This window comes from Malus domestica, chromosome 17 (genome assembly GCF_042453785.1).
Source record: "Malus domestica chromosome 17, GDT2T_hap1".
In the NCBI taxonomy this organism is placed as follows: domain Eukaryota; kingdom Viridiplantae; phylum Streptophyta; class Magnoliopsida; order Rosales; family Rosaceae; genus Malus; species Malus domestica.
In genome coordinates, this window is record NC_091677.1 from 29,632,135 (window position 1) to 29,657,280 (window position 25,146).

A 25,146-nucleotide genomic window follows, 5' to 3' on the forward strand; every position below is an offset into this window, starting at 1 on the left:
ATTTTTTAACAATTTTTTTATCAATTTTAATTCAGGTAATTAATCTGGACCGTTGGATTTGAAAAAGATTCAAATCCAACAGCCTATACCTTAACACGTGGCCAACGGTCATAATTTTGACCGTTGTGCCTTTTTTTTTATAATTTATGATGGAAAAATATGGACCGTTGATATATGGATCGAACAGTCCAGATTAAGCCACGTCACTAGCCGTTGGATTTCAAATTCAAAATTTTTTGACCGTTGGAGAAATCCAACGGTCCAAAAATCTAGCAGTTGGAAATCCAACGACCGAGGACTGCCCACATGGCCTCCCATCAGAAAGGTTTAGTGCGCCTGCACAAGCAGACCTGCCTTTGTTTTGTTGTCGGTGAAACGCGCCCAGTCGCGCGTCCTTCCCACGCCCCTGGCACAAAAAAAAAAAAAAAGGCCATTCGACGTCACGCTAACATCAAATAGGCCGTCCATTCCCTCTGTCGATTATAGGCTGGCCTGTGGCCTGGCTTGGGCGGGGGTGGAGCAAATATACAAGATGCTGGTCCATTTTTTGGACTGGGTGCCAACCTAAAGGGCTAGGGTGGAATTGCTCTGAAGGAATAACGTTAGCAAAAGCTTAGTGGGCACGTCAAGCTAACCACCAAGAACCATACAATAGTATCCATAACTAGCTAAAAAGACAACAGTTTTAAGAGATAAGAGTGCTACAAAGATTGGCTTTTTAAAGTCATGAAATCATATCATTCACTCTCTTTTTATCCTACAATCTAAAAATAATGATAACATGCTTGAAGAATACACACAATGGATATTTTGCATTGTAAAAGTGAAAGTTTGAAAAATCACTCATTGGATATCCTAAGATAAAGATCCTTACAGTAAGGTGTATCCATTGTTAATAGTTTATTTATGTTGAATGGGAATGATTTCTAATTTTTATAATTGTCATGCAATTTATCTTAATTATGCCAGTTTATTTATCTAAATACTTGACAAAAATATGCTAATTATTCCAGTTAGCAAGCTTTATTTATATCCAATAGGTATATAATTTCTATATGTAATGTGGATGTATGCTTTTTTAGCTTTAGCTCATACCCGTAGCCCAAATCCATCATTAACTAAACCATCTTTCAGTTTTGCCATTTTTGCTTTAGCTCATACAATAAACAGATGAAGGATCAATTTAAAGAGATTGAGAATCACTTTATGTGGTCTCTTTTCTTGTTACTACCTGTGAAACTATTAAGTATTTATGGAGTTAGACCCTGGTGGAACCTGTTTGTATCTATGTTGCTTAGTACAAACACACAACACACACACACACACACACACACACACACAACTTGCATACATCAACACACACATAGAAAGTACATAGATACACAGAGTACACACATACACACAAAATTAGTATACATCGACACACACACGCACCCAAAATCAGCATACATGGACACACACACACACAATACATACATACATACATACATACATACACATACACTCAGACTATATACATAACAATTATTAGATGAAATTCAACGATGGCAGTACAAATATTAGATGAAATTCATATATATATATATATATATATGAACAAACAAATCCACTTTATGACAACTAACATATGAAATTTATATCAAATCCACTCCAATAAAAGCACTAAGAACTACCAGATGAAATTTATATCAAATCTACTTTATGACAAATATTAGAGATCTGGAGGTGTCGATCATATGAAGAAACAATAGTGAGAACGCAGAAAAGTTGAAATTTGAAAACCCCATCTAATATCAATTTGAACCTAAAAATAAAAACCCTAATTTTTTCAATTGCATAGGTCAATTATTGGAAAGTTTTTGAACCCAAAACAATGAAGTCGTTCATAACCCAGAATTAATTTACCAGACAAAATCGAAGTCAGTTCACGATCAGCAAAACAAAATCAAAGAAGAAAATCATCATATTCGAAATTTACTTGACGAGAAGCAGATGAGAGCGAGCAGGATGCAGATGAGGGCCAACATGAGGAGGGTGAAAGAGTAGGACATCTCTCTCGCAGGTTGTGCGACGTCTCTCTCGTAGGATGAGTGACGACATTCTCTCTGCATGACGGTCTTAGTAGTGTTGTGAAATTTGGGGGTCCTCATTAAGAACTCTTAGCAAAGGAGTTTGTCCGAGCGAGTCCGGTTTTATCACTTTAAATGTGAATGAGGATTGAACGGATGTGATTGGAGGATATTCGGGATTCTCACAAAGAGGATCCGGCGAGGATCCGGCGAGGATCCTCTTTCATTAAACATAGTCCCTTTACCTACTAAACATTGGACTATGTAATACTTAGTCCAATCTAGTCCAGTCCCACATAGTGAGGGCAAACAAATGCCCCTTTATGTTCTCGAAGGAGTGAGTGAACGTTGTGAAAGGTGATACAGAGAGGGTTCCAAAGTGATTACCTCTAATTTAACAATGATATACATTCGATTTGTGTTATAATCGATTTTTTTTTTGTTACATCAGAGTATCGTATTCGTTATAACATTTCTTTAATGCTACTTCACTTTGTCGAGTAATAAAACACATATTTCAATTCAGAATTTTTTTAGGAAATTTTAATGAAACACTCCCGGTATTGTTTACTTTTAACGAAAAAGACATTTTTACTCTAAAAAGTCACTCATGGTACTATTCACTTACAACACTTTTTTGTCATTTTGATTAAAACTCAAAGTTTTCAAGCCTTTTTCATTAGTTCTTCTAATTCTTCAATTAATAAATATTACACCAATGTAGACACTACTACATATGGTGAAAAGGAGAATAGTTAATTAATGAGTAATGTTAGGGAGACCAAATTTTCTAAATTTGCAAAATAAATGATATGATTGGAGAAGATTGGATTATTAAATAAATGTCGATTAACGTACTTGTTTCTTATTGGTGACACATCATTTAGTTTGCAATTTGGTTTAAAAAATTTATCCTCTCAAGAAAATGTGAGAGAGAGAGAGAGAGAGAGAGAGAGAGAGAGAGAGAGAGAGAGAGGAAGAGGAGAGGTAGGGGGTGGGAGTAGGGGATGGTTGCCGAAGTCCGCCAGGACCACCACCAAACATGCAACAGAGAAAGACAGCACTGACTTTGTAGGGGTTGGAATGTAATGTGGCAAGGAAATGGTCGGTGGCCGGGGGTGGAATCCCTCTCTTTCTCTATCTTTTTTCATATCCTCCGCATCCTCATGGGACCTGTCGGACGAAGAACGTTTATGATTAATCGGGATGATTTGAAGTGTATCAAAATACCATATAAATAAACAAATAAAATGGTACAATAGTTGTAACTCTAGTATAGTGTGTAATTTTTAGCTCGAATATTAATTTACTTAGTTGCTTTGCTTTGGCAACTCTATCAACTTTGAAAAAGTATGTCCACTTTCATTTCATAAAAAGAAAAACAAGAAAAGGTGATAAACTAAAAAACTTATATATTATGTAAGAATATGACATGAATCTTGAGTGCGGGCACCATTAAAATGTGCTTAATTTCTAAATTAATTCATCAGTATTTTTTTTCTATTTATTAATGCTAAATTTACAACGTCAAACAGCTCTCGAAGCCCTCTCTCTCTCTCTCTCTCCAATGGATGATGATGCGCATGCGTCCTTGACCTCGCCCCTTGTGTTGAGCGGGGGGGACGACGAAAGATGCGAACCACCAGAAGAGGCAGCAAACTGCGATCACCAAATTACTACAAACACAACTACGTCTTTTCTGAAAACATTTTTCAATGGTCTCAATGCCCTCTCAGGTATATTTATGTACATTCTGCTTCTTTAATTTTCATGCATGCATGTTCTCTGTTGGCCGTATACATTCTAGCATTTCTTCCTGTCATTTTAATTGTTTTTGTGTGAGCATGAAATTCCAACTACGTTGTATATGTGACAGCTTGTAAATTTGTTCAATTATCTCAATTCCTCCTTTAGACATTTTTTATACCTACAATTTCTTACTTGAAAGGGCTATTCGATTGTACTCCAAGTATGTGTCCTGCACTCTAAATTCATAGGCTCGTTTGATATCCATTTTGTTTTCAGTTTCCAGTTTCTATTTTTTTTTCGAAAACTAAAACCTTTTGATATTAGTTTTTAGTTTTCTAAAAAAACTGAAAATTAAACTGAAGCCAAAATTTGAAACCTGAAAAAAATGGCTTTCAGTTTTTAGTTTTCATTTCTTTGTAAACTAAAAATAAAATGATTATCAAGCTGCTACTTAATGTGTTATAATTTGCAAACACTCGCAGGAAATTAGGAGGGGGAATATATTGATATCTGACCTAATTAAGAACCTTTATTTTTTTGGGTTACAGACCTTTCATGTATACATTCTATTGCAACTGTAAGTACTTTTGTTAGTGCTAGCTCAAGCGATCCTGTGGAGTTTTAATACCCAAATTATATACACTGTTTTTAATGTGGTTTCAGGAATTGGGATACTGTCAGTTCCTTATGCGCTAGCATCAGGAGGATGGCTAAGCTTGATACTTTTTTTTGTTACTGCTGCTGCTGCATTTTACTCAGGGTTGTTAATGCAAAGAAGCATGGACGTGGATACGAGTATAAAAACTTATCCCGACATAGGGGAACAGGCATTTGGGAAAACAGGAAGAATCGTGTTGTCGATTTTCATGAACATAGAACTCTACTTAGTTGCAACAGCTTTCCTAATCATAGAGGGTGATAACTTGCACAGCTTATTTCCAAACATGGATTTGCAGTTGGCTGCTTCAGGGTTCCCAGTGAGTGGGAAACAATGCTTTGTTATGATCGCTGGAATTGTTGTAATGCCGACTGTGTGGTTAGATAACCTGAGTCTTCTTTCTTATGTATCGGCAACTGGGGTTTTTGCCTCTGCTATCATACTCGGCTCGATTTTGTGGGCTGGCGCTTTTGATGGAATTGGATTTCACCACGAGGGATCTGTACCACTTAATTGGAATGGAATCCCTACAGCTGTTAGCTTGTATGTCCTTTGTTATTGCGCGCATCCCGTGTTTCCTACCCTCTACACATCAATGACAAACAAACGTCAGTTTTCAAATGTAAGTAGTTACAAACATGTTACTCTATAGCTACTTTGGTTATAATCTAAATGCGATATCTTGGTTAGTAGTGCTGGTGAGCGTTGAGTCCCACATCTATATAAGTACTGTTTAATTGCTCAGTTTCGAATATCTGATGTTTCGTTAACTGATGCAGGTCCTCCTCCTGAGCTTTATCGTTTGCACTGCGAGTTACGCATCAATGGCAGTTTTAGGGTACTTAATGTTCGGGTCAAGGGTTGAGTCCCAGATAACTCTAAACCTTCCAACTCAAAAACTTAGCTCAAAACTTGCAATATGCACCATTCTTCTCAATCCACTGTCCAAATATGCACTGATGGTTACACCAATTCTAAATGCAGCGAAAAATCGGTTTCCTGGTCAGCACAACAATAAGATACCTTTAAGCCTATTACTGAGTACTGCCTTGGTAATCAGCAGTGTGACAGTAGCTTTGGCTTTGCCCTTTTTTGGGTATCTCATGTCACTGGTTGGAGCATTTTTTAGCGTCATGGCTTCGCTTATAATACCATGCGTTTGCTACCTAAAGATTTCAGGTACTTATCGAAAGATCGGATGCGAGATGGTGATTGTTTGGTGTATAATTTTAATCGGAGTTGTGGTCGTGATATTTGGTACTTACACGTCTCTATTACAAATTGTACAGCATTTGTAAACTTGATGAAGCAGCTCACATAACTGCTCCTCTGTTTTCACAATGTTTGCGCTAGCTGCTGTTGAGATGAAAATCTTTTCCAGAATTCCAAATTTCTTTCAAACCTTAGCTAATAAGATGCTTTTTATAAAAAATAAATAAATAAAATCTTCCGGCTGAATCTGCTGCTGTCATCATATATTTCAAACTGCATGACTTGTCTGTTGAGAGTGAATTCCACATTGATTAGATGAGAGACCTTGCATGAGCTTAAAGTAAGTTGGGCTACTCTTCATATTGCCAATTGGTTTTATGGTGGAACCCCAACTTTCTTCATAGTATCAGAGCAATGTGAAGCCAAACTGTCATATTCGCTCCACATTACTTCGTCGTGTTGTCTACGTGTTCAGCTTAAAATAAAATCCGTCACACCTAAGGGGGCGTGTTGAGAATATGAGATTCCTCTAATAAACTAATTGGCAATATGAGGAGTAACCCAACTTACTTATAGCCCATGCAATGTCTCTTTTCTCATCAGTATGAGATTCATTCTCAACAATCTCATTAATTATTGGTTTAGGACACTACCAACTTAGCGTCTCCAGATGTTTAGTTATAATACACTATTATCGTAGCATCCACTCCCGTGACAGAGAAATTCTTTCTTCTCTTTTGAGGAGTACATTTTAGCTCACCATCCTAAAATGGTGGTAACATTCACCGTCTTACTAGTTGCAGTTAATTAAGTTTGATTATTTATTTACGACATATATCTCGAAATTAATCTCATCTAACAACCATCAATGCTTTTGTTGTGCCTTGGGCATTCCCATGGGCCTTCAATGCTCTAATGCACCTTAGGCCTTCCCGAGGGCATGAGTTTGGGATGGGGCTTGAGTTGCAATTGTGTCTCCCTGCGCCTAAACTATCAATTTTATTTTTGTGAAAATTTTCTTTTTTCATCTTCATGTTCTAAATAAAGTAACGTAGGAAAAGAATCAATGGAAAAAGAAAAAACAGAGATTTTTTTTTTTTTTTATAAAGGATACGATTGGTACTTCCCTACCGATTTTCCACAAGAACTGTGGCATGCAAGGTAGCGACAGTTTCTTGAACAAATTGCTAGCAAAGTAGCGACGATAACTCATACCAATCGCTAGCATCATACTCAACCCTCCTTTTCAAAAAAAAAAAATTCTTTTTTGGTTTTTTTTTTTTTGGTAATTTTGTTTTTATTTCTCTTACCATAACAACAAACTATCATACTTATGTCCTTCAAAATATATTGTGTTGATGCACAAAACCGGAGATCTTGAAATAACGTAAATCCGACCGTAAATCTGCAAATAATGTAAATAACACAAGATGTATCATGGTTTACCCCCAAGGTTTGGGCTACGTCTACACTGATTATTGTATTTCTCTGAGAAGAGAGAGAGAGCCTCTGTAATGAGAGGGGATGTGAGAAGGGTGAGAAGGCTCCAGAAATTGCCTCCCCTAAATGTGAGGGTGAGGGTGAGGGTCCTTTTATAGAATAAAGACTCCTCACTTATTACATATTTGTCATTTCCTTTACCACATAATTATATTTAAGTCTCTCGAGTATTTATACGAGATCCTAAATATGGTATAAACAGTAGAACAAACTCCTTAACCACATAATTCATTTACCACATAATTCATTTCTCAAAAAAAATAAAAAAAATAAAAAATAATAATAATAATAATGAAACTCCTTAATAACGTTACCAAAAAACAAAAGAACAAACTCATTCATAATCGAGTGTAGAAACTTGAGCAAAATCACGGTTAACCATCATAAGCATCAGTGTAAAACTTAATCTCATACCACATGTTAGGAGCGTAACTACCTTCACATAAGAGTGAGTCCACCTGTTTTAGAAGGGCAAGGGCAATAAGAACATTCTTGAGGGGCGTCAAACATGCGGACCTTCACCTCGTCAACGGCGTCAAATATTCTCACGACTATAGGGGAGGTTTGCGGCGGCGTGCCAAAAGAAGGAGGTAGAGTAGCCACCGAAGCGGATATATGATGGGCTCTTGAAATCTAGAAGCTTGGAGTTGTGTTCTCATGGTTAGTGAGGGAGGACTGGAGCAGAAGACGAGAAGGGGAGCGGAGGACGAGAAAGGAAGAGGGAGGAGATTTTTCTCTTTTAGTTTTTTTTTTTCCTTCCTATTTTGTTACATATTAATATTCTTTACATGGTCCATTTACTGCCACATCATTAATACCCTTTTTTAACATTTTTTTTCTTCTTATTTAGTTTTTTTTTTTTTTACTTTTAATTGTCCACATGGAGCCACAATGTCACGTGGATGCACATTCATCACCTAGTCAATGAACCACATCATCAATAAAGTGAGAATTACACTTCATTTTATTTATTTATTTATTTTCTTTTTCCGCTAAACCCAAGCATATCATGGTGTCGCATGCTTGTTTGTGGATTAAAAATAGAGAGTTTTAACGAAAAACCCGCGGTATTGTTCACTTTAACGAAAAACCATATTTTTACACTAAAAAGTCAAACCTAGTGCTATTCACTTTACCCTTTATTTTGTCCTTATCGTTAAAACTCAAAATTTTCAAACCTTTTTCATTAGTTTTCCTTTAAAAATATTGTGCCTTTGCAAGGAATGTTATGCTTTGGTCATACATGGAATCAAACACTCGTTCGTCCCTTCCCTTCGTTGCGCCTTTATAGGCAATTGTGCATTTTTGTGAAGGATAGATCCAAACAAGCACGACATGACAAAGGCAGGCACAAATAAACATGTCATGGCAAAGCGTGGAAAAGACATGAGAAAGGCAAGGCACGAACAAGCCTGCCAAAGGTTACCATTCACCGTTTCGGGAAGTTATGAGTGAAACTACCATTCTCCCTATAGTGCACTTGTACGCCTTCACATATTATTCACCCTAAACCCTAAAGTCTTGCTTGGTGGGCGCAAAACTATAAGATTTTTGAGCACGCAAAACAAGGCAAACTCGACATGCAAAATAAGACGGACTCTGCACACGTAGAACTAGGCAAACGTAAAACGAAGTGGGCTCTACTCACAAAAAATAAGTTGGGCTTTTGGCACGCAAAACGAGACGGCTACGTATGCAAAATAAGGCCCACAAATGAGGCAAGCTGTCACATGCACAATGAATCGGACTTCTGGCACACAAAACGAATCGTCGCACGTAGAACGAAGCTGGCTTGTCACATAAAAAATGCGACACACAAAACGAGGCAGGCCAATGCACACTGCTGTCATATAGACATCGAGATGTTCTTGTGCACTGGTGTCATGGGACCTGGAATTGCCCTCACGCTTGCCAAAACTGCAAGGTATCAATTTGATTGTGCTTTTCATGCATAAAGTTTCATGTGCTGCTTTTCAATTGTTTGCTAATAAACTTCATGTGGTTGTCTTTGTTCAAAATGGTTCTTCAGTAAACTGTTGAACTCGTTGGCTTTTTACATTTGAGCTTCTAAGTAGACATTTATCGTACACCACTTATGAATTATATGATCATGAATACATTTCATTAACGTTAATGAGCTACAACCGCTGCTTCCCAGAGAAACTTTTCCTCAAGGCACTCATTGTGTGGTGGAAATATAGAATTTGTGTCACTCTTCCCTTGAACTTGCATTATAAACCTCATGATGTTTTTTTGAGGATCGAGGAATCAGATGATATTCTTTTCCAATTTTTGTCTCTTCTTCTCGCACTGAATCAAACCTTTGTTTGTCTGTTTCTTCAAATTATTCACTGTTTACTTGTATTGCCTCTTCTCTGTGAGTCAGTCTAAGATTAAAGATATGGTAAATGCCCTGGAAGCAGCTTCTGATGCTGCAGAGGTTGTCTGGAAACGTTGACTACTAAAGAGTGGGGATTTGCCATGGCATTAGTGGAAACGCGTACGTGTTCCTCTCGCTCTACCAACCGACAGGAAATGTTCTTATACAGAGCGAAAGATTTTGCTTGTTTCTTACTCGATAGAGCTCACAAGCTCATATCACAGGGTGATAAGCATGGAGGTGATAGCCCCTACTCCTTGTTTGAAGGAGTTGGACTTATGGCTTATCGTTTTTTCGACATGGTTGAACCTTCTTAGGCGAATTTCCTGCTTACGAACACTGAAAGGTCTTTGTACAAGGGGGATGTGTAGAAATTACCATCACTCCTTGTAATTTACTACTGAGTATATGTGTATACATGCTGTTTGTACCATACTTGACCAATCCCGAAACTACCGAGCACCGGCCAACGCTATACTGTCAATGACCCAGAAGAGTTCCCCTCCGACCAGGAGGCCAATCACTACTCGACACGTGTCAAGATTAGAAGCCAATCAGAGCGCAGCACGTGTCGACATCAAGAACCAATCATAACATGACACATGTCAATGTAACAAAGCTACAAGTTTTTCTATAAATAGGGGTCATTCCCCCACAATATTGTCTAATGCCATTTGTGTTAAATCATTCACAAGAACTCACTAAATTGAGAGCTTGATCCTTTGTACTTGTGTAAGCCCTTCACTACTAATAAGAACTCCTCTACTCCGTGGACGTAGCCAATCTGGGTGAACCACGTACATCCTGTGTTTGCTTCTCTGTCTCTATTCATTTACGTACTTATCCTCACTAGTGACCGAAGCAACCAAGCGAAGGTCATAAAACCTGACACTTTCTGTTGTACCAAAGTCTTCGCTGATTTTGTGCATCAACACATGCAAACCTTTCTGACCAGGAACCCGAAGATATACGGTTCCATTTAGTTCTGTTACCTCTCTATAAGCTGTATTTAAATCTTACAGTAGCAATAAAATTTGTTAGCTTGATCAATTGGAGGTTGTATCAATCTCTTTCACTAAATGTCAATGAAATCACATGAGTTATACATCCATATTATCAATTTGATCTGAAAATTTGAGAGTTTGCTGGTGTGTTTTCCTGTTGGGATTTATTGCCGTCATATGTGACTTGGATGTGCCGGCTGGTTTTGTTGGGCCACCATTTCCTTTAATAAATCTCATTAACCTAAATTAGAAGAAAACAAATAGCAATTTTCTCTGGAAAATTAAGGGAGCATACTTCCAGAACAAATAAGCAAATCAATCAAGTAGTGATAGCAGTACAGAGGAACAGGAGCTACATTTTCTTTATTCCCAAATATGTAATGCAAGGCGTCGCCTTTTAGGTAATGCTTCGATATTTCCTCTGCTAGTTAAATGTTGTTCTTAGGCACATTGAGCATCTGCATTAGATACCATGTTTTTCGAGGAAACTGATGATGAGCTGATTAACTTGATCAGGAAATTGTTCGTGCACAAAGTGGCTCCCTTCTGCAATATATGCAATGTCCAAATCAGGGACAAAATGCTTCACTGCTCCAGTCCGTAAGTAGTCCTCCACTCCCGGAAATTTCAGGAAGTAGTCCTTCTCACCCATGATAAGCAGTGATGGAGCAGGCACTTTTGGATCGCTGCTTAATCCGTAATCCACGACCTTAGTTCTGGATCTGTGGAAGGAAACTCAGATGAAATTATACTGTTCATGGATGTGTTATGTTAGGACCAATCTATTTTCCTCATCTACTTTTCTCGTTGGAAAAAAAACAGGAACTTTTGGAGAAATTAAGGAACTTATGTCCGGTGAAAACGGAAATTAAAGTAGGAGTTTTTGTTCTTGTTACTTACTGGTATGTAACTTGGATGGGATAACGGAATCCAGAGCTCTCATATAGAGATGCATAGACTGCAAGATCTTCCTCCGAAAGCCATGGTGGTAGAGGAGTGGCAGGGTCTACCAAGTCCATGATTTCTTGATCAGGAGCGGCTACTTGGAGCTCACTCCCGGAGAAGAGAATGTAAATGTTTCGTATCACAGTCTTGACATCGAAGCGGCCAAAATCTGCTTCTGCCCGCCCCGGCTCCTGGAAATAGGTAAGATTAGCAATATCTTGCATAGTAATTAGTAAGTGATCAACCTTGTATTGTTCTTATTCATGACAGATGAAAAATTTTCATGGAAAAAAATGAATGTACCTTCCATCTTGACATGTAGAAGCCTTCAGGTAAGAGATCAAATCGGACAGGAGAGTTAGCCGGGTTGAGGAAAGGAACACCTACTGTTATCATGCCGGCTACACGCTCTGGGTGGAGAGCAGGTGTTAGGTATGCAGGCAGAGCTCCAAAATCCTTCCCAACAAGAACAACCTGGTTTCAATAGTTAAACATTAGCTTTTTATTTTTGAATTTAATCAAGTTTAAATTCTTGTAATTAATATTTTACCTTGTTAATGCTCACAGAATCAAGAAGGTCAACGACATCGTCAACAAGGTCTTTCCAGGTTGCCTTTCCGGGTTCAGCCGGCTGCTCGGAAAGCCCAAAGCCTCTGAAGTCAATGGCTATCGCCCGGTAGCCTTTGTCTGCGACAGCAACCATTTGATGCCTCCATGTGTACCATATCTCTGGAAATCCATGCAAGAACAGCACCACTTTTGGACCTGCAGAAACAGCATGAAAGCAGGGAATCAGTGATGCAAATTGACAAAGAAAGTGGGTGGGATGTTGAGGTGGTATTAGAATTGTGGAGCTTGCCTCTTCCAATTTCAGCTACATGAAGCTTTAGTCCTCTAACTTGCACATGTCTGTGCTGGATCTGTTCCATGAGAGCCAGAGAGAGATTCCTGAAGATCAGCCGGCAGCACTGAGAGGAGAAAGCGTTAATTTATTGTCATCTCTCAGTCTTCATGTTTCTTTTTTACTTTAGATGACATCGAGACGTCACAACTGTCACTCGTTTGGATCCACTTAGTGCTAGGGCTGGTTTGGTATTGTTGTGCTTTAAAAAAAAGCTGCGGTGAGAATAAGCGGCTGTGAAATAAATCAGCAGAGTGTTTGGTAAACTTTTTTGTAAAAGTGCTTTTGAAAAAAAAAGCAGTCTGATAGTGGGTCTTTTCATTAAAGGAGCACTGTAGTTCTGTGTGCTTTGAAAAAAAACCAGTTTTCCAAAGCCACAAATTGCAGCATCAGCTTTTTCCTTTGATTTCAGCTTATTCTCACAGCAGCTTCCAAAATAAGCCTTTTTTTAAGTTTACCAAACACCAAAAACACTCCCAGCTTTTTTTCATAAGAGCTTTTTTTTAAATCACCTCAATCTCAAACTGGGGCTTACAACGTCGTCTCATGAACATTTCATTTTTTAAGTCATCTTTGAAGATGACTTGTTAGCTAAAGTGGTTTCTAACATTTGTATAACTTGTTATTTTAGAAGATTTAAAATCAATAAAAGTGATCTACGAGATTGTCCAACATCAATCATATTGGGAAGAGTTATACAAATCTCAGATGTCATTTTAGTTAAAAAGCCTTTGAAGATTACTTCTACAAAAAAAAATGCGGAAATTGTTTTACCGTTTGATTCTTCTTGTAAAAAATTTCATTGTTTATATGAAATGTTAAGTCTGTCTATTTAACTTGTTAGATGATTTTTTTTTTTTAGTGAAACAATATCGTTAGTAAGTTAAATGTTAGATTAGCCACTGACGGGTTCGAACCCGCATCGTTATGCAAGAGCATAATACATTTACACCACTATGATAAAAGACCACTTGCACTTGCTTGTTAGATGATTAAATGTTTCCTGATTTGGTTATTTCATTTTTTGCATTAGTGATCTTTTGACTTATTATTTAAAACATTGACAGGTTTGGATTATGAGATGATCCAACATGATCCTTCCTGGATTCTTTTAGTGAGGATTCTGAGGATCCGTAAATCGTGTCCGTTCATCGTACATCGTGCAATCAATTTTTATCAAGTACTATATATGTTTAATTTTAAATAAAAATATTTAAAATAATTTCTAACCGCACGATGTACGATGAACGGATAGGATTGACATATCCCCAGATCCTCACAAACAGGATCCGGCGAGGATCCTGGTTCATGAGATGATGTTGTGGGGTGGGTCCAAAGTGACATTGTGGTGTATTAATTGATGGAAATGGATCCTCTCCGGATCCCTTCCATCAAGTCCTAGGATCCAAACCATTGAAATTTAATTCAACGATTACAAATATGAGTTTACTTAAAAAGTTATAATAACTTTAGTCATTTGATTGAATTTCAATGATCCAGATCTTTGGACTTAGTGAATTAAGAAGAAGGGATTCGAAGATGATCAATTTCCTTAACTGACTAGTTGGTTAGTATTTGAATAATTTGCTTTTATTTTATGAGAGCTGCTAGACCCACCCCGTTGTCTTATTTTCCCACTCACATTATATTACACCCACCATAAAAAATTAAAATGTTATTTTCTCACCCACTATTATTCCTAAAATAAGCCTATATATATAATTAGAGATAAAAAGTCACAGAGCTATGCTTCAATTATACAATTCGACAAATCAAGATGACCCACATAAAATTATTTTTTACCTCTTTGACGGAAACATAATCATATACTTCTTCCGTAGAAACATCATCTTCTAAGTTCATTCTTTTTACTTTCTCTGAATGAAAGGATTTTATAAATAAATAAAAAAGTAATGTAAAATGGGATAACTAAGGTCCTTATTAGTCATTTTACAAATTGACAAATTTGTAATTAAAAAATTCATAAAAAAGTTGATGAGAAGATAAGACATTGGGGTGGGAATAACAGCTCTCTATTTTATTTGTTTCCTGGAATAGGGAATATTAACAATTTTGTTAACCAAAACGTTATTGTCTTACATGGAAATTTCTGGTGCAGCGTCATTGTTTTTAGTTTGTTTTCTCTTTTTTTTTTTTTTTCTTCTTCCCATTCTTTTCATAAATGTGATTTACCCAAAAAAAAACTAAAGCATTTTGGTTTGGACGGTAAGTGGATGCTTTGGACAAATTTCTTTGTCCAAAGATATTGACATCTACATTTATGTTTAACCAGCTTGAGTAGAGAGGTGTGTTACATTCTCTGCACTAAAGTTCAAATCTTTATTCTTGTAATTTACATAATTTTAGTGTAGTTGTCACATTATTTGTTATTATGTTTAAAAATTGATGCAAATTTGTCCAAAGATACTGACATCTAAATTTATGTTTAGCCGGCTTGAGTAGAGAGGTGTGTTAAAGTTCGAATCTTTATTCTTGTAATTTACATAATTTTAGTGTAGTTGTCACATTATTTGTTATTATGTTTAAAAACTGATGCAAACTAGTAATGATGTAAGATTGACTGTATTCGAAATATTTCTCCAACTTCTAATATTTATCCATCATCTATTACTTAAGAAGTACGTCATAAATGTGGGGCTTTATAGCTCGAGTTTAAAGCAGTTATCACCATATCATAGGTCCCGGATTCGAATACCTTCTCCGAAATATTCGATAATTAACAAAAATAAATAAGTAGCCAAGTACCTTTGCGAAGCACATTTTTTTTTTAAATCTAATTACTTCTTATTTATCATGCCTCGCTCCTCAGGCGCATTGAGCTCATTGAGCAGATACTCATCAGATAGCATGCTTGTCGAGGAATGTGAGGATCAGCTGATTAACTTTCTCTGCAAGTTGTTCGTGCACAAAATGGCTCCCGTCTTCGATGAATGTAATGTCCAGATCCGGCACAAAATGCTTCACCGCCCCAGTGCGAATGTAGTCCTCCATCCCTGGAAATTTTAAGACGTAATCCTTCTCGCCCACGATCAGCAGCGATGGAGCCGAGACTTTGGGATCAGTTATACCGCAATCCACGGCCAAGGTTCTGCAGCAACAAAGGCACTTTAATAATGAAATGATATTTCGGGAGTCTTCAAATTTGTTCACCAAATGACGTGTCAACATGCATCTTGTTACTGATAAATAAGGTTTAAGTGGAGCGACACTGGATCAATCAAATACTGCTATGTCATTCAATAAATAAGCATCGTATTTTCCAATGTTGAGAATTGTCCCACATCGGTGAGGGACAAGGTTTGCTATGTGTTTATATAGTCTAGGGCTACTACCTATATTACCAATTGATTTTATGGTGGAACCTCAATTTCATCGTGGTATCAGAACAGGTTGTCCTCGTGTGAAGCCAAACGGCCGCACACACTCCACGTCACCCAGTTATTGTCCACATGTAGGCTTGAAAATCCGTCACACGTGCGGGGCGTGTTGAGAAATCTTAGTAAACTGCTAGACTAGAGAAAGGATAGCATTCCTTGTGAGAACAGAATTATGTTTCGGTACCTACCTGTATGGAACTCGCAATGGATAACGGAATCCAGATTTTTCATACAAAGATGCGTAGACATCAAGATCTTCTTCCGAAAGCCCTGGCGGCAGAGGAGTTGCAGGGTCAAACAAGTCCATGATTTCTTGATCAGGAGCAGCTGTTGGGATCTCACTTCTAGAGAAGAGAATGTAGATGTTCCTAATCACCGTCTTCACATCAAAGCGACCAAAATCTGCTTCTGCCCTCCCTGGTTCCTGGAATTAGATAATAAGAACCTAATTAGTACCTTAATTATATGTCATAGACGAATAAATTAAGCTTATGAATGATTGGAACATGCCAGTGTGGAGATTATTAGCCGAAAACTGAAGGTGTTGATGGAAAATTGAATGTATATACATACCTGCCACCTTGATATGTAGAACCCTTCAGGAAGGAGATGATTTTGGACAGCAGAGGGACCTGGTAGCAAGAAAGGAATACCTAGTGTAACGACACCAGATACACGCTCCGGGTGGAGAGCAGCTACTAAGTACGCAGGCAATGCTCCAAAATCTTTCCCAATAAGAAAAGCCTAGTGCCAATAACATTCTGTTAGGCTGTGTGCATATAATTAACTTCAAGTTCTTGACGAAAATGTACTGAGTGTGAGTACTTAGACATATGTATTGTATATGGACTCACACAATTACCCCTAAATATCGCCCGATAGCCTTAATTTTTTATTCCAATTACATGTAGGGCAGAGAAATGAGAACATATCTGCATTACATCAAAATGAAAGTACGGAGTTGGATTTCGATTACGGGATACTGGTGTGTGTACTTTAGTTAGATCAACAGGAACATTCACTACATTGAGAAATCTTAAGGAGAAATACAAAAAAATGTCCCTGCAAAAATCCATCAAAATCATAAACCAAGTCCACAGAAATCCATCAAAATCCATATAGAAATCCTTAAAAATCCATATGGAATTTGTAGGAGTTTTCAAATCCTATCAAATCTAAGTCTTTTAAAATCCTCCTAAATTAATATTACCTTGTTAATGGCCAAAGAATCCAAAAGGGCAACGACATCGTGGACAAGGTCAATGAAGGTGTCCTTTTCAGGGTCAGCCGGCTGCTCGGAAAGTCCATAGCCCCTGAAATCAATGGCTATTGCCCGGTAGCCCTTGTTTGCCAAAGCAACCAGTTGATGCCTCCACGTGTACCATATTTCCGGAAATCCATGAAGGAAAACCACAGCCTTTGGACCTGCACAAATTCATCAGCATATCATTTTTCTTTTCCTTGTTGACAACAGAAAGAAAATTACAAGGAAGATCCTCGTCGGATCTTTAAACCCTAGGTATATGACCTCCTTCGGGAAATTATAAAACCAAATATAAAGAACGATTATACTTTATGTCCTAAGTTCGCAAAAACGTCTGGTGTTATACGTACCGCTTCCGATTTCAGCTACGTGAAGCTTGAGTCCTCTTACTTCCACATGTTTGTGCTCGATATTTTCCATTACTGAAACAGATGGAGAGAGAGAGAGAGAGAGAGGAGAAAATTAATCAAGATAGAGAGAGAGAGAGAGAGAGAGAGAGAGAGACTTGGAGCTGAGCGAATATTAAGTAGTTAGATGATGAGCATTGTTGGTCAACTGCTTCTTGTCTTCACGTTGACACCATCCGGACCTTTTTGTGAGGATCTGTCGGCCAATGCATCTTGGCCGTTGATGTAGATCGGCGGCCAGATTTTATCTTTATTTTTTTAACTTGCAACCTGCTCTGTCTCTTCTTCTCTCCCTTCTCCCGGATGAAAATTTGAAGTAACAGTCACATAAAATTATGACTACACGAAGTGGGCATGGGAAAAGTTTTCTTCATTTATTCCAGAAATAAAAATTTGGCAATTGTCATGAGGGAAGAACAAAACTTTATTTCTTTATAAATTAAAAAGTAAAAATTTGAGAGAACCACAAACAATTGAGCACATTGGATTGCACCATCAAATGGGAACTCAAAACGAGCAAGAGGTAGCAATGGCGACGCCAGTGGGTGGTACAATGGGAGGCACTAGTCGTAAAGTAGAAGCCGCTGGGTGGTATAAATTCGAGCCCCAACGAGCATTTACAGGTGAGCACGGTCCGGTTTCATCCTCAAATTGGAATAAAAAAATATCAAAGGTTTGGTTTGGTGCGGTTTTACTTAAATTTATTATTAAAACCGTACAGTTTGATTTACGCCAATTCAGATTCAGTTTATGCCGGTTTACGATTCTAACCAAACACATATTTCAACACAAATTCAAGCAAATTTGAGTTCTCACTACTATATCTACTAGAATTGTGACTCGAAGATAGAAAGTTTACATATAAATATAAATCAAAAGATAAAAAGCTTCATATCATGACCAAAGTGTACATCCTGGAATGAAATTAAAATGTACATAATGCATATAGATAAATGAAGAAAATAAGAGAGGAGAGAGAGGGATGAAAATTGGAATGTGAACGCCGGCTATGGTGGAATGGATGGGTTGAGGTAATTATTTTGGGCTTGAAATTTTTTTATATAAATTTTTCGCGAGAGCCCTTCTCTCCTTTTGTGAGAGTTTCCTCCCTTCCTTTCGATGAGGGTCTTCATCTTGCTCACCTTTTTTGGCGCCAATTAGACCTGGTAATTTCTTACACGACACGTAAATGACACGAAAATAATGGGTTTCGGATCAACATGATAACTAATTGGGTCACACGATAATAATCCTTTAATAACGGGTCTTTAACAGGTTTACACGAGAGTGACACGCGGGTAACCTATTTCGACACGATAAGAAAAAAGTTATTTCGATGATTTTAATTTTTTTTAAACTACTAAAAAAAACTTACTATAAAATACAATAGATATAATGAATATGTATATATTGTTCATTAATTATTATTCTATATAAATTTTAAAATTTAAGTTTTATTTATTTATTTATTTTTATAGTATATTATAGGCAAATATTCTGATTAAAAATCATAAAAACACATTAAAAATAAAAATATCACGTAATTTAAAAATACCAAACACATTAAAAAATTATAATAATTCATTTACATGTGCAAAAAATATGAAAAAATATGCAAACGCTCGTAGTCACATCCTCTACATTTTAAGGATGTGTATATGATCGTTTGAAATTTTAAAACCATACAAACTCTCATGAATAGTATTTTTAAGGGAGTTCAAAATAAACAAAATTCATAATCATTAATGTATAAGTCTGAAAGAAGTGAAAGCATAATTTACGTTCATAATTGCATCCTCAACGCTAAAACGATGGTTACATGGTCGTTTAGATTTTTAAAACTCTCCAAATCTCATGAATAGTGTTTTTTATTTGAGTGCAAAATTAATAATAATTATTGTAGAAGTGTGAAAATGTAATCACTCGTAATGAAAAGCTTTACAACTTTCATGAAGAGGTCAACTCCGAAATTTAGTATTATGTTTTACATTTTGTGGGGTCAAATTATGTTTTTCATTTTCATTTTTATTGATTTAAATTTTTTTTTTAACTGGTAACAGGTTTGGTCATATTACCTGATAATATTAGCGGGTTGATTTCGGGTTGGGTCATATTACCTGTTTACTTTAACAGGTATTACACGACACGACCTGTTAAACATCGGGTATAATACGAAAACAACACGAACACGAGAAACACGACACAAATGCCAGGTCTAGCGTCGACTCTGGCTTTGGCTAGAGTCGGTTGCCACTCTTCTCTTCCTCCTCCTGTTTTCTCCCCGTATCCCCTTCTCTGCCTTCCTCTTTCTTATGTTCTTCTTCTTCTTCTTTTCTTTTTGCTTCTCCCAATGCTTCTTCCTTTTTTCCTGCTCTCCTTTTCCAATATGGCCATTTCTTCCTACCCCCAGCGGCGTTCCTTCTTGCCCCTCTCTGCACCCACTTCCAAACCACGACTTGTTGTTGTTGTGATATTTCAAGATGGTGAATAGAGTTCTAGTGTTCCCACCGGCTCGGGTGTTCCACACCACCACTTTCTCATTGTCTCTACCTTTTCCGGCAGTGTTGTTCGCGGGTTGCCACGAACTTCATCTTGATAGTTGGCTTCTTCCAATCACTTGCTAGCTATCCTTTCTTTGTGGCTGTGCTCAGGACGTTAATTGATGTGCGATGCTGCAATTGATATGGCGATGCTTGGCTGTGGACAAGGACTTGGTCGGATCGAGAACATCGGCGAAAGTAGTAGAATTGTCTGGTGTCTGTAACCTCTTTTGTGTGTTTTGGGCTTCAACTACTGGTTGGCCATTTGTAGTTTGTCTTTTTTGGCCCATGTTTTGCTTGTTTATGTGTGATCTTTGGGCCTTGGGTTTCCTTTTGTGTATCTTTTAGTTGTAATAAATGTGAAGAAGCCTTTTTCCAAAAAAAAAAAAAAACAAAGAGATAAAGAATTACAACAACAACAACAACAAAGTCTTTTCCCACTAAGTGGGGTCGGCTATGTGAATCTTAGAAAGCCATTGCGCTCGGTTTAAAGGGATAAAGAATTAGATTTTTAAAAAAAATTAATAGAGATGCTCCGGTGCGGTTTCTTCGGTTCTTGAGAATTAGAAACCAGAATTGGAACCATTTTAAACTAGTTCGGTTCAGTTTTGGTCCAAGTTTGAACGGTTTTGGTGAACTTGGTTTTTTATGATTTTTTTCATCTAATTCGGTTCGGTTTCACAGTTTCTCGATTTTTATGCCCACCCCTACAAGCATCTAAAGGATGTTCATAATTCAGAAGCACTAAAAATATATATAACAATGTTTCTGCTTACCTTTCAAATGTTAATATTTTTCATTGATGTGAAATTGCATACAAAGACAAGTACAGCAAGCATACTACCATGAACGAATTTGATTCCGAAAAATCTAATAGTTGTAGACCATAATACAAGTATCCCATTGTCAAACCTGTAAACTTAACAAAGAATACAACTCAAACATGTAATGTGCTCCCTCTGGTAGCTATTTTATTCGGTTGCAAAGAACCATCTATACAAGCGCAAGGTTCTCTTTCGAAATCTGCATCCTGCAAATTCAGACTCACAGTAGTTCCATCAGTTATGTGAACACTGCGATGAATTACGAATGATTAATCTGTATCCTTTTCCAAACCAGTTGAAGGATGGTAAGATGTGGAAGATATATCTGTTCATCGAATGAGCTTTCCCGAACAATCATCCTTTCTGCACAAGGTGCTCGACATCTCCTAGTTCCACTTGACCTCCTTTCTGATCATGTTCAGTTTGAAAAAGCGACTCAATCTGCTCCAATGACTTTCCTTTGGTTTCTGGAACACAGGTGTGGACAAATACGACAGAAAGAGCAGCGACTGCAGAAAAGATAAAGAATGTTCCACCAAATGAAATTGCATTGGAAACTGAGAGAAAAGACATGGCAACCAGGCCACTGGACACCCTATTACCCACTCCTCCGAGTGCTGCTGCTTGCGCACGCACCCTTAGAGGGAAGATTTCAGATGTCAAAACCCAGCAAACAGGTCCAATTCCAACAGAGAAGAAGGCTACATTTCCGCATACGGATAAAATTGCCATTGCAACGCCAAACTGTCCTTTCCCAAGAAAAGAGAGAGTAAATCCTAAACTGAATAAACAAATCGTCATTCCAATCGTGCTGACATAGAGCAAGGGCTTTCTTCCGAGCTTGTCTATAAGAAGAATAGCGACCATTATAAAAACAGTCTTTGTGACACCCACTGCAACAGTTGCAGCAAGTACATTTTGTTTATTTTTTATTCCTGCTTCTTGGAAGATTTCGGGGCTGTAGTACACAGTCGCATCTATTCCTGTTATCTGTTGAAAACATTGAATTCCAAAACCTGTGATAAGCATCCGACGAAGTGAAGGAGATGGATTCATTAGTTCACTCGTCACGCTTTTCTCCTCATACTTCCCCGCACTAGAATTGTCAGCGGCTGCTAGTATTTCATTCAGTCTGTCCTCCACCTCACTTTCTTTCTCATTTGTTTTCATCAACACTGATCTTGCCTCGTCAACACGGTTCTGAAGGACCAACCACCTTGGAGACTCGGGGATTACGAAAAGTGCAAAACCAATGAAAATTGAAGGCGTGATTCCTACTGCAAGCATTATCCTCCAGTTTATATGTGCCGGAAGACCAGAAAATGCATAGTTTGAGACGTAGCCGAGTAAAATTCCCAGATTTATAAATATTTCTGGGAATGAGGTGAGTGAGCCTCTGTCAATGGTGGGTGATATCTCAGCGATATAAACAGGGGCAATCATGACACCAAAGCCAATTCCAACGCCCGCAAAGAGTCTTCCAATCATCAATATTTCAAATGAAGGAGCAAGGGTCATTGTAGCTGCACCTGCTTGAAAGACAACAGCAGCCAAGGCCATGGTCCACTTCCTACCAATGATATCTGATGTTTTACCGCCGGCTAAACTACCGAAAAGCGAAACAATGCTCAAAATCCCAACAAGAACTTCTTCTTGTACCTCGGTTATCTTTAAATCTTCCTGAATGAATATGATAGCTCCACTCATGACACCTACATCTGCCGATTCAAACAAAAAATATAATTAAACACATATCTTCAGAATCACCTTATTCGAACAATTTAAAAATTAGGGTACTTGCGAACTGGTATAAACATCATCATTTTTGTTTACTAATCTGTTGCAAGGAGGAGTTACAAGATTGATGAAGTTAGGAAGACGGTTGCCTTGTGGTGAATGGAAACTTATTAGACCCGAAAATTTTAATAGGGACTACCAGCAAATAAATCACATAGCACTACCAGCAAGCTTAGGAATTATTCATAAAAGGGAACAGTAGATTCTTAAAGCAATTAGGCACTACAGTTAACCAAACAAAGCAGATCATAACAGAACGTACATGCCAATTAACAACGTCCACCGACAGCAGCAACTTCCTATAACAATACCAGACAGAGCTCACCTCTCTCCGCACAAGTTCGAATTCTCCTCCCCGTAGTTTAGATTAAGTAATTAGAATATCGCTCGAATAGATAAACAAACGCACAGAGCAGACATTATCGCGCGCACGAACAGATGTACATACACAAATACATAATTACATACAAAAATACACACATTTCTATAGATACATGTACAGATACACATCCATACATAAAAGGTAAAGCATGTAGTTACCATAGCCAAGAAGAACAGAGTTGAGAGAGGCAAAAATGGCGCAGGCGAGGACATATTTCCTGGTTTTTTTGCTCCTGATTTGTTGAAGGTGGTGGCGAGAAGCACCATCCTCGTTTTCCTCTGTGAGCTCGACCTCGGGCTCAGAATCCATCCTCTTGTACTTGTTCTTGGTTCCCAATGGAATCCCAGACATACCCATTTCTCCATTTCCAATTTCTGGAACACCCACCAACCCCATCTCGATTTTCTTTCTGAATCTCTCTGTTTCTGAACAGAAAACTCAACGAACAGAGCACAAGTCAGATGTTTTTTGGGGGGTTTGGTTTGGTTTGGTTTGGTTTCCGTTTGACTGCCCAATACTTGGAGACTAGAGGAAGAGATCCATGGGATTGGCTTGAGTTTTAGATCTGAAACAAAAATTAATTAATTAATTTATGATAAATAGAAAAATAAAAATTGAGACGCGGGCAAAGGTGGGACCTTTCTTTTTGCAATGCAAGAAAGAAAACCCACTTGCGGCAATTTTACATGTGCGACCGATTTACCGTCACAAGACCTCGACCTCTCACTTAATCAGGCTCAGCTGCTCAGATGGCGCTTTCCAGGTGACAGCTGTGCAGATTGTCTGTAAAATATTAGATATTTTTGTGCTCTCATTTCTAATACAATGTGGAAAAGGATTTCTCGTTGTTTCGTTCATTCTCAAATATACAACGTGTAGTGAGTATGTAAATTACATATAATGAAATTAATCCAAACAATGAATCTAATCTCGAAGAGCGATCTCACTAATATGGTCGTTGGTTCTCATAAGAGCAAGTTGTATAAAACAATTTTACAATCACCTGACAATATATTATTAGATCAGAATGTCACGTGGTGATGAAATTATATATTAAGTACTCGTCTCATTGTTCTAAGGTTCTGTACAAGTCTCATTTGTTTTAAAGCGATGTTATCCACACGTTTATTTTTACATCCCTCGAACTCTGTTAATTTATGTTATTTGATCTTCTTCAATTCATTCGAGTGAAATTTGAGAAAAATGTGTAAATAGCACCACCTTTATTTTATATTTTACCTCAAGTGTTTAACACAATAGTTAATTTAAATCATACCCAATAAGTTGGATCTTCCAATTTTTTCTTTCTTTGTGACACATCTAGAAGACAAGCACCACCATAACAGACAAGACAACATTCATACCCAATAAAATGAAAAGACAATGTAATATTCTTAGTTTGCACTAATTATTAAGTGGCTTAGTGGCATGCACCTCTTTTGGGTAAAGATTTCATTTTCTTATCCAACAAGTTAAATTTAATTTAAAACTTATTACAATTGAAATTTTTACAAAATCGAGAATATTGATAAATCATCTGCCACCATATAATCTACCATCACCAATTGAGGGAGATTTTCATTGATTGGCGTAAACACGACCCAACTAATGGCCAACCATGTTAGAACGTATCAGAACTCTACAAATACAAAATTTGAAGAGATAAAGGACCCCGATCAATTACGTAAATTGTCACTCTATATTATGTTCGATTCTTATCCAAGCACAATGTAATCTTATCTAGATTTTTTTTACGCAATTACCTTCCCACTCTTGTATTTCATTTTTTTCTTTGCATTACACAATTTCAATTTACGCATGGTATTTTTATTCTCTTGATTCACGTACTCGCATTACAATCGTTTGATTAGAATCAAAGCCTAAACAAAAATCACACATATCTTGTCTACGTCGCCGGTCGACCAATCTAGACCAAAGCTAGAGCATGTACGCAAAATAAAAAGTCAGAAAATCCTTCAAGGCCGCCAAATCCGAACGGATGGAGGGAAACAATCTGATCTCTAGATTAGCCATAGGTTAATATTTAAATTCTTTATTAACCTTTCTTTTTCTCCTTTTTTTTTTTTTTGGTTTAACTTTATTAACCTTAGTTGAG

General features: G+C 37.4%; 4 protein-coding genes across 4 annotated transcripts; 1 reads left to right on the forward strand and 3 right to left on the reverse strand.

The window, feature by feature from the left end:
• The first annotated feature begins 3,600 nt into the window (after window positions 1-3,600).
• Window positions 3,601-5,859, forward strand: LOC103426164 (amino acid transporter AVT1I-like). Its single transcript, XM_029097428.2, has 3 exons — window positions 3,601-3,805; window positions 4,482-5,098; window positions 5,256-5,859. Exons 1-3 carry the CDS (start codon window positions 3,637-3,639, stop codon window positions 5,772-5,774), a joined length of 1,305 nt encoding a protein of 434 aa, XP_028953261.2. The 5' UTR covers window positions 3,601-3,636; the 3' UTR covers window positions 5,775-5,859.
• Window positions 5,860-10,867: 5,008 nt separating this feature from the next.
• Window positions 10,868-12,535, reverse strand: LOC103405676 (epoxide hydrolase 2-like). The gene is made up of 5 exons (XM_008344704.4): window positions 12,377-12,535; window positions 12,068-12,282; window positions 11,821-11,991; window positions 11,473-11,708; window positions 10,868-11,294 (listed from the first exon to the last, which is right to left on the reverse strand). Exons 1-5 carry the CDS (start codon window positions 12,444-12,446, stop codon window positions 11,036-11,038), a joined length of 951 nt encoding a protein of 316 aa, XP_008342926.3. The 5' UTR covers window positions 12,447-12,535; the 3' UTR covers window positions 10,868-11,035.
• Window positions 12,536-15,085: 2,550 nt separating this feature from the next.
• LOC103405677 (epoxide hydrolase 2-like) lies at window positions 15,086-18,040 on the reverse strand. Its single transcript, XM_029097268.2, has 5 exons — window positions 17,431-18,040; window positions 17,027-17,241; window positions 16,390-16,560; window positions 16,005-16,240; window positions 15,086-15,527 (listed from the first exon to the last, which is right to left on the reverse strand). The coding sequence occupies exons 1-5, from the start codon at window positions 17,498-17,500 to the stop codon at window positions 15,278-15,280; spliced, it is 942 nt and encodes a 313-aa protein (XP_028953101.2). The 5' UTR covers window positions 17,501-18,040; the 3' UTR covers window positions 15,086-15,277.
• A 2,752-nt stretch (window positions 18,041-20,792) lies between these two features.
• Window positions 20,793-23,791, reverse strand: LOC103405675 (probable polyol transporter 4). The gene is made up of 3 exons (XM_008344703.4): window positions 23,669-23,791; window positions 23,189-23,595; window positions 20,793-22,569 (listed from the first exon to the last, which is right to left on the reverse strand). Exons 2-3 carry the CDS (start codon window positions 23,424-23,426, stop codon window positions 21,206-21,208), a joined length of 1,602 nt encoding a protein of 533 aa, XP_008342925.2. The 5' UTR covers window positions 23,427-23,595; window positions 23,669-23,791; the 3' UTR covers window positions 20,793-21,205.
• Between the last annotated feature and the right edge of the window lie 1,355 nt (window positions 23,792-25,146).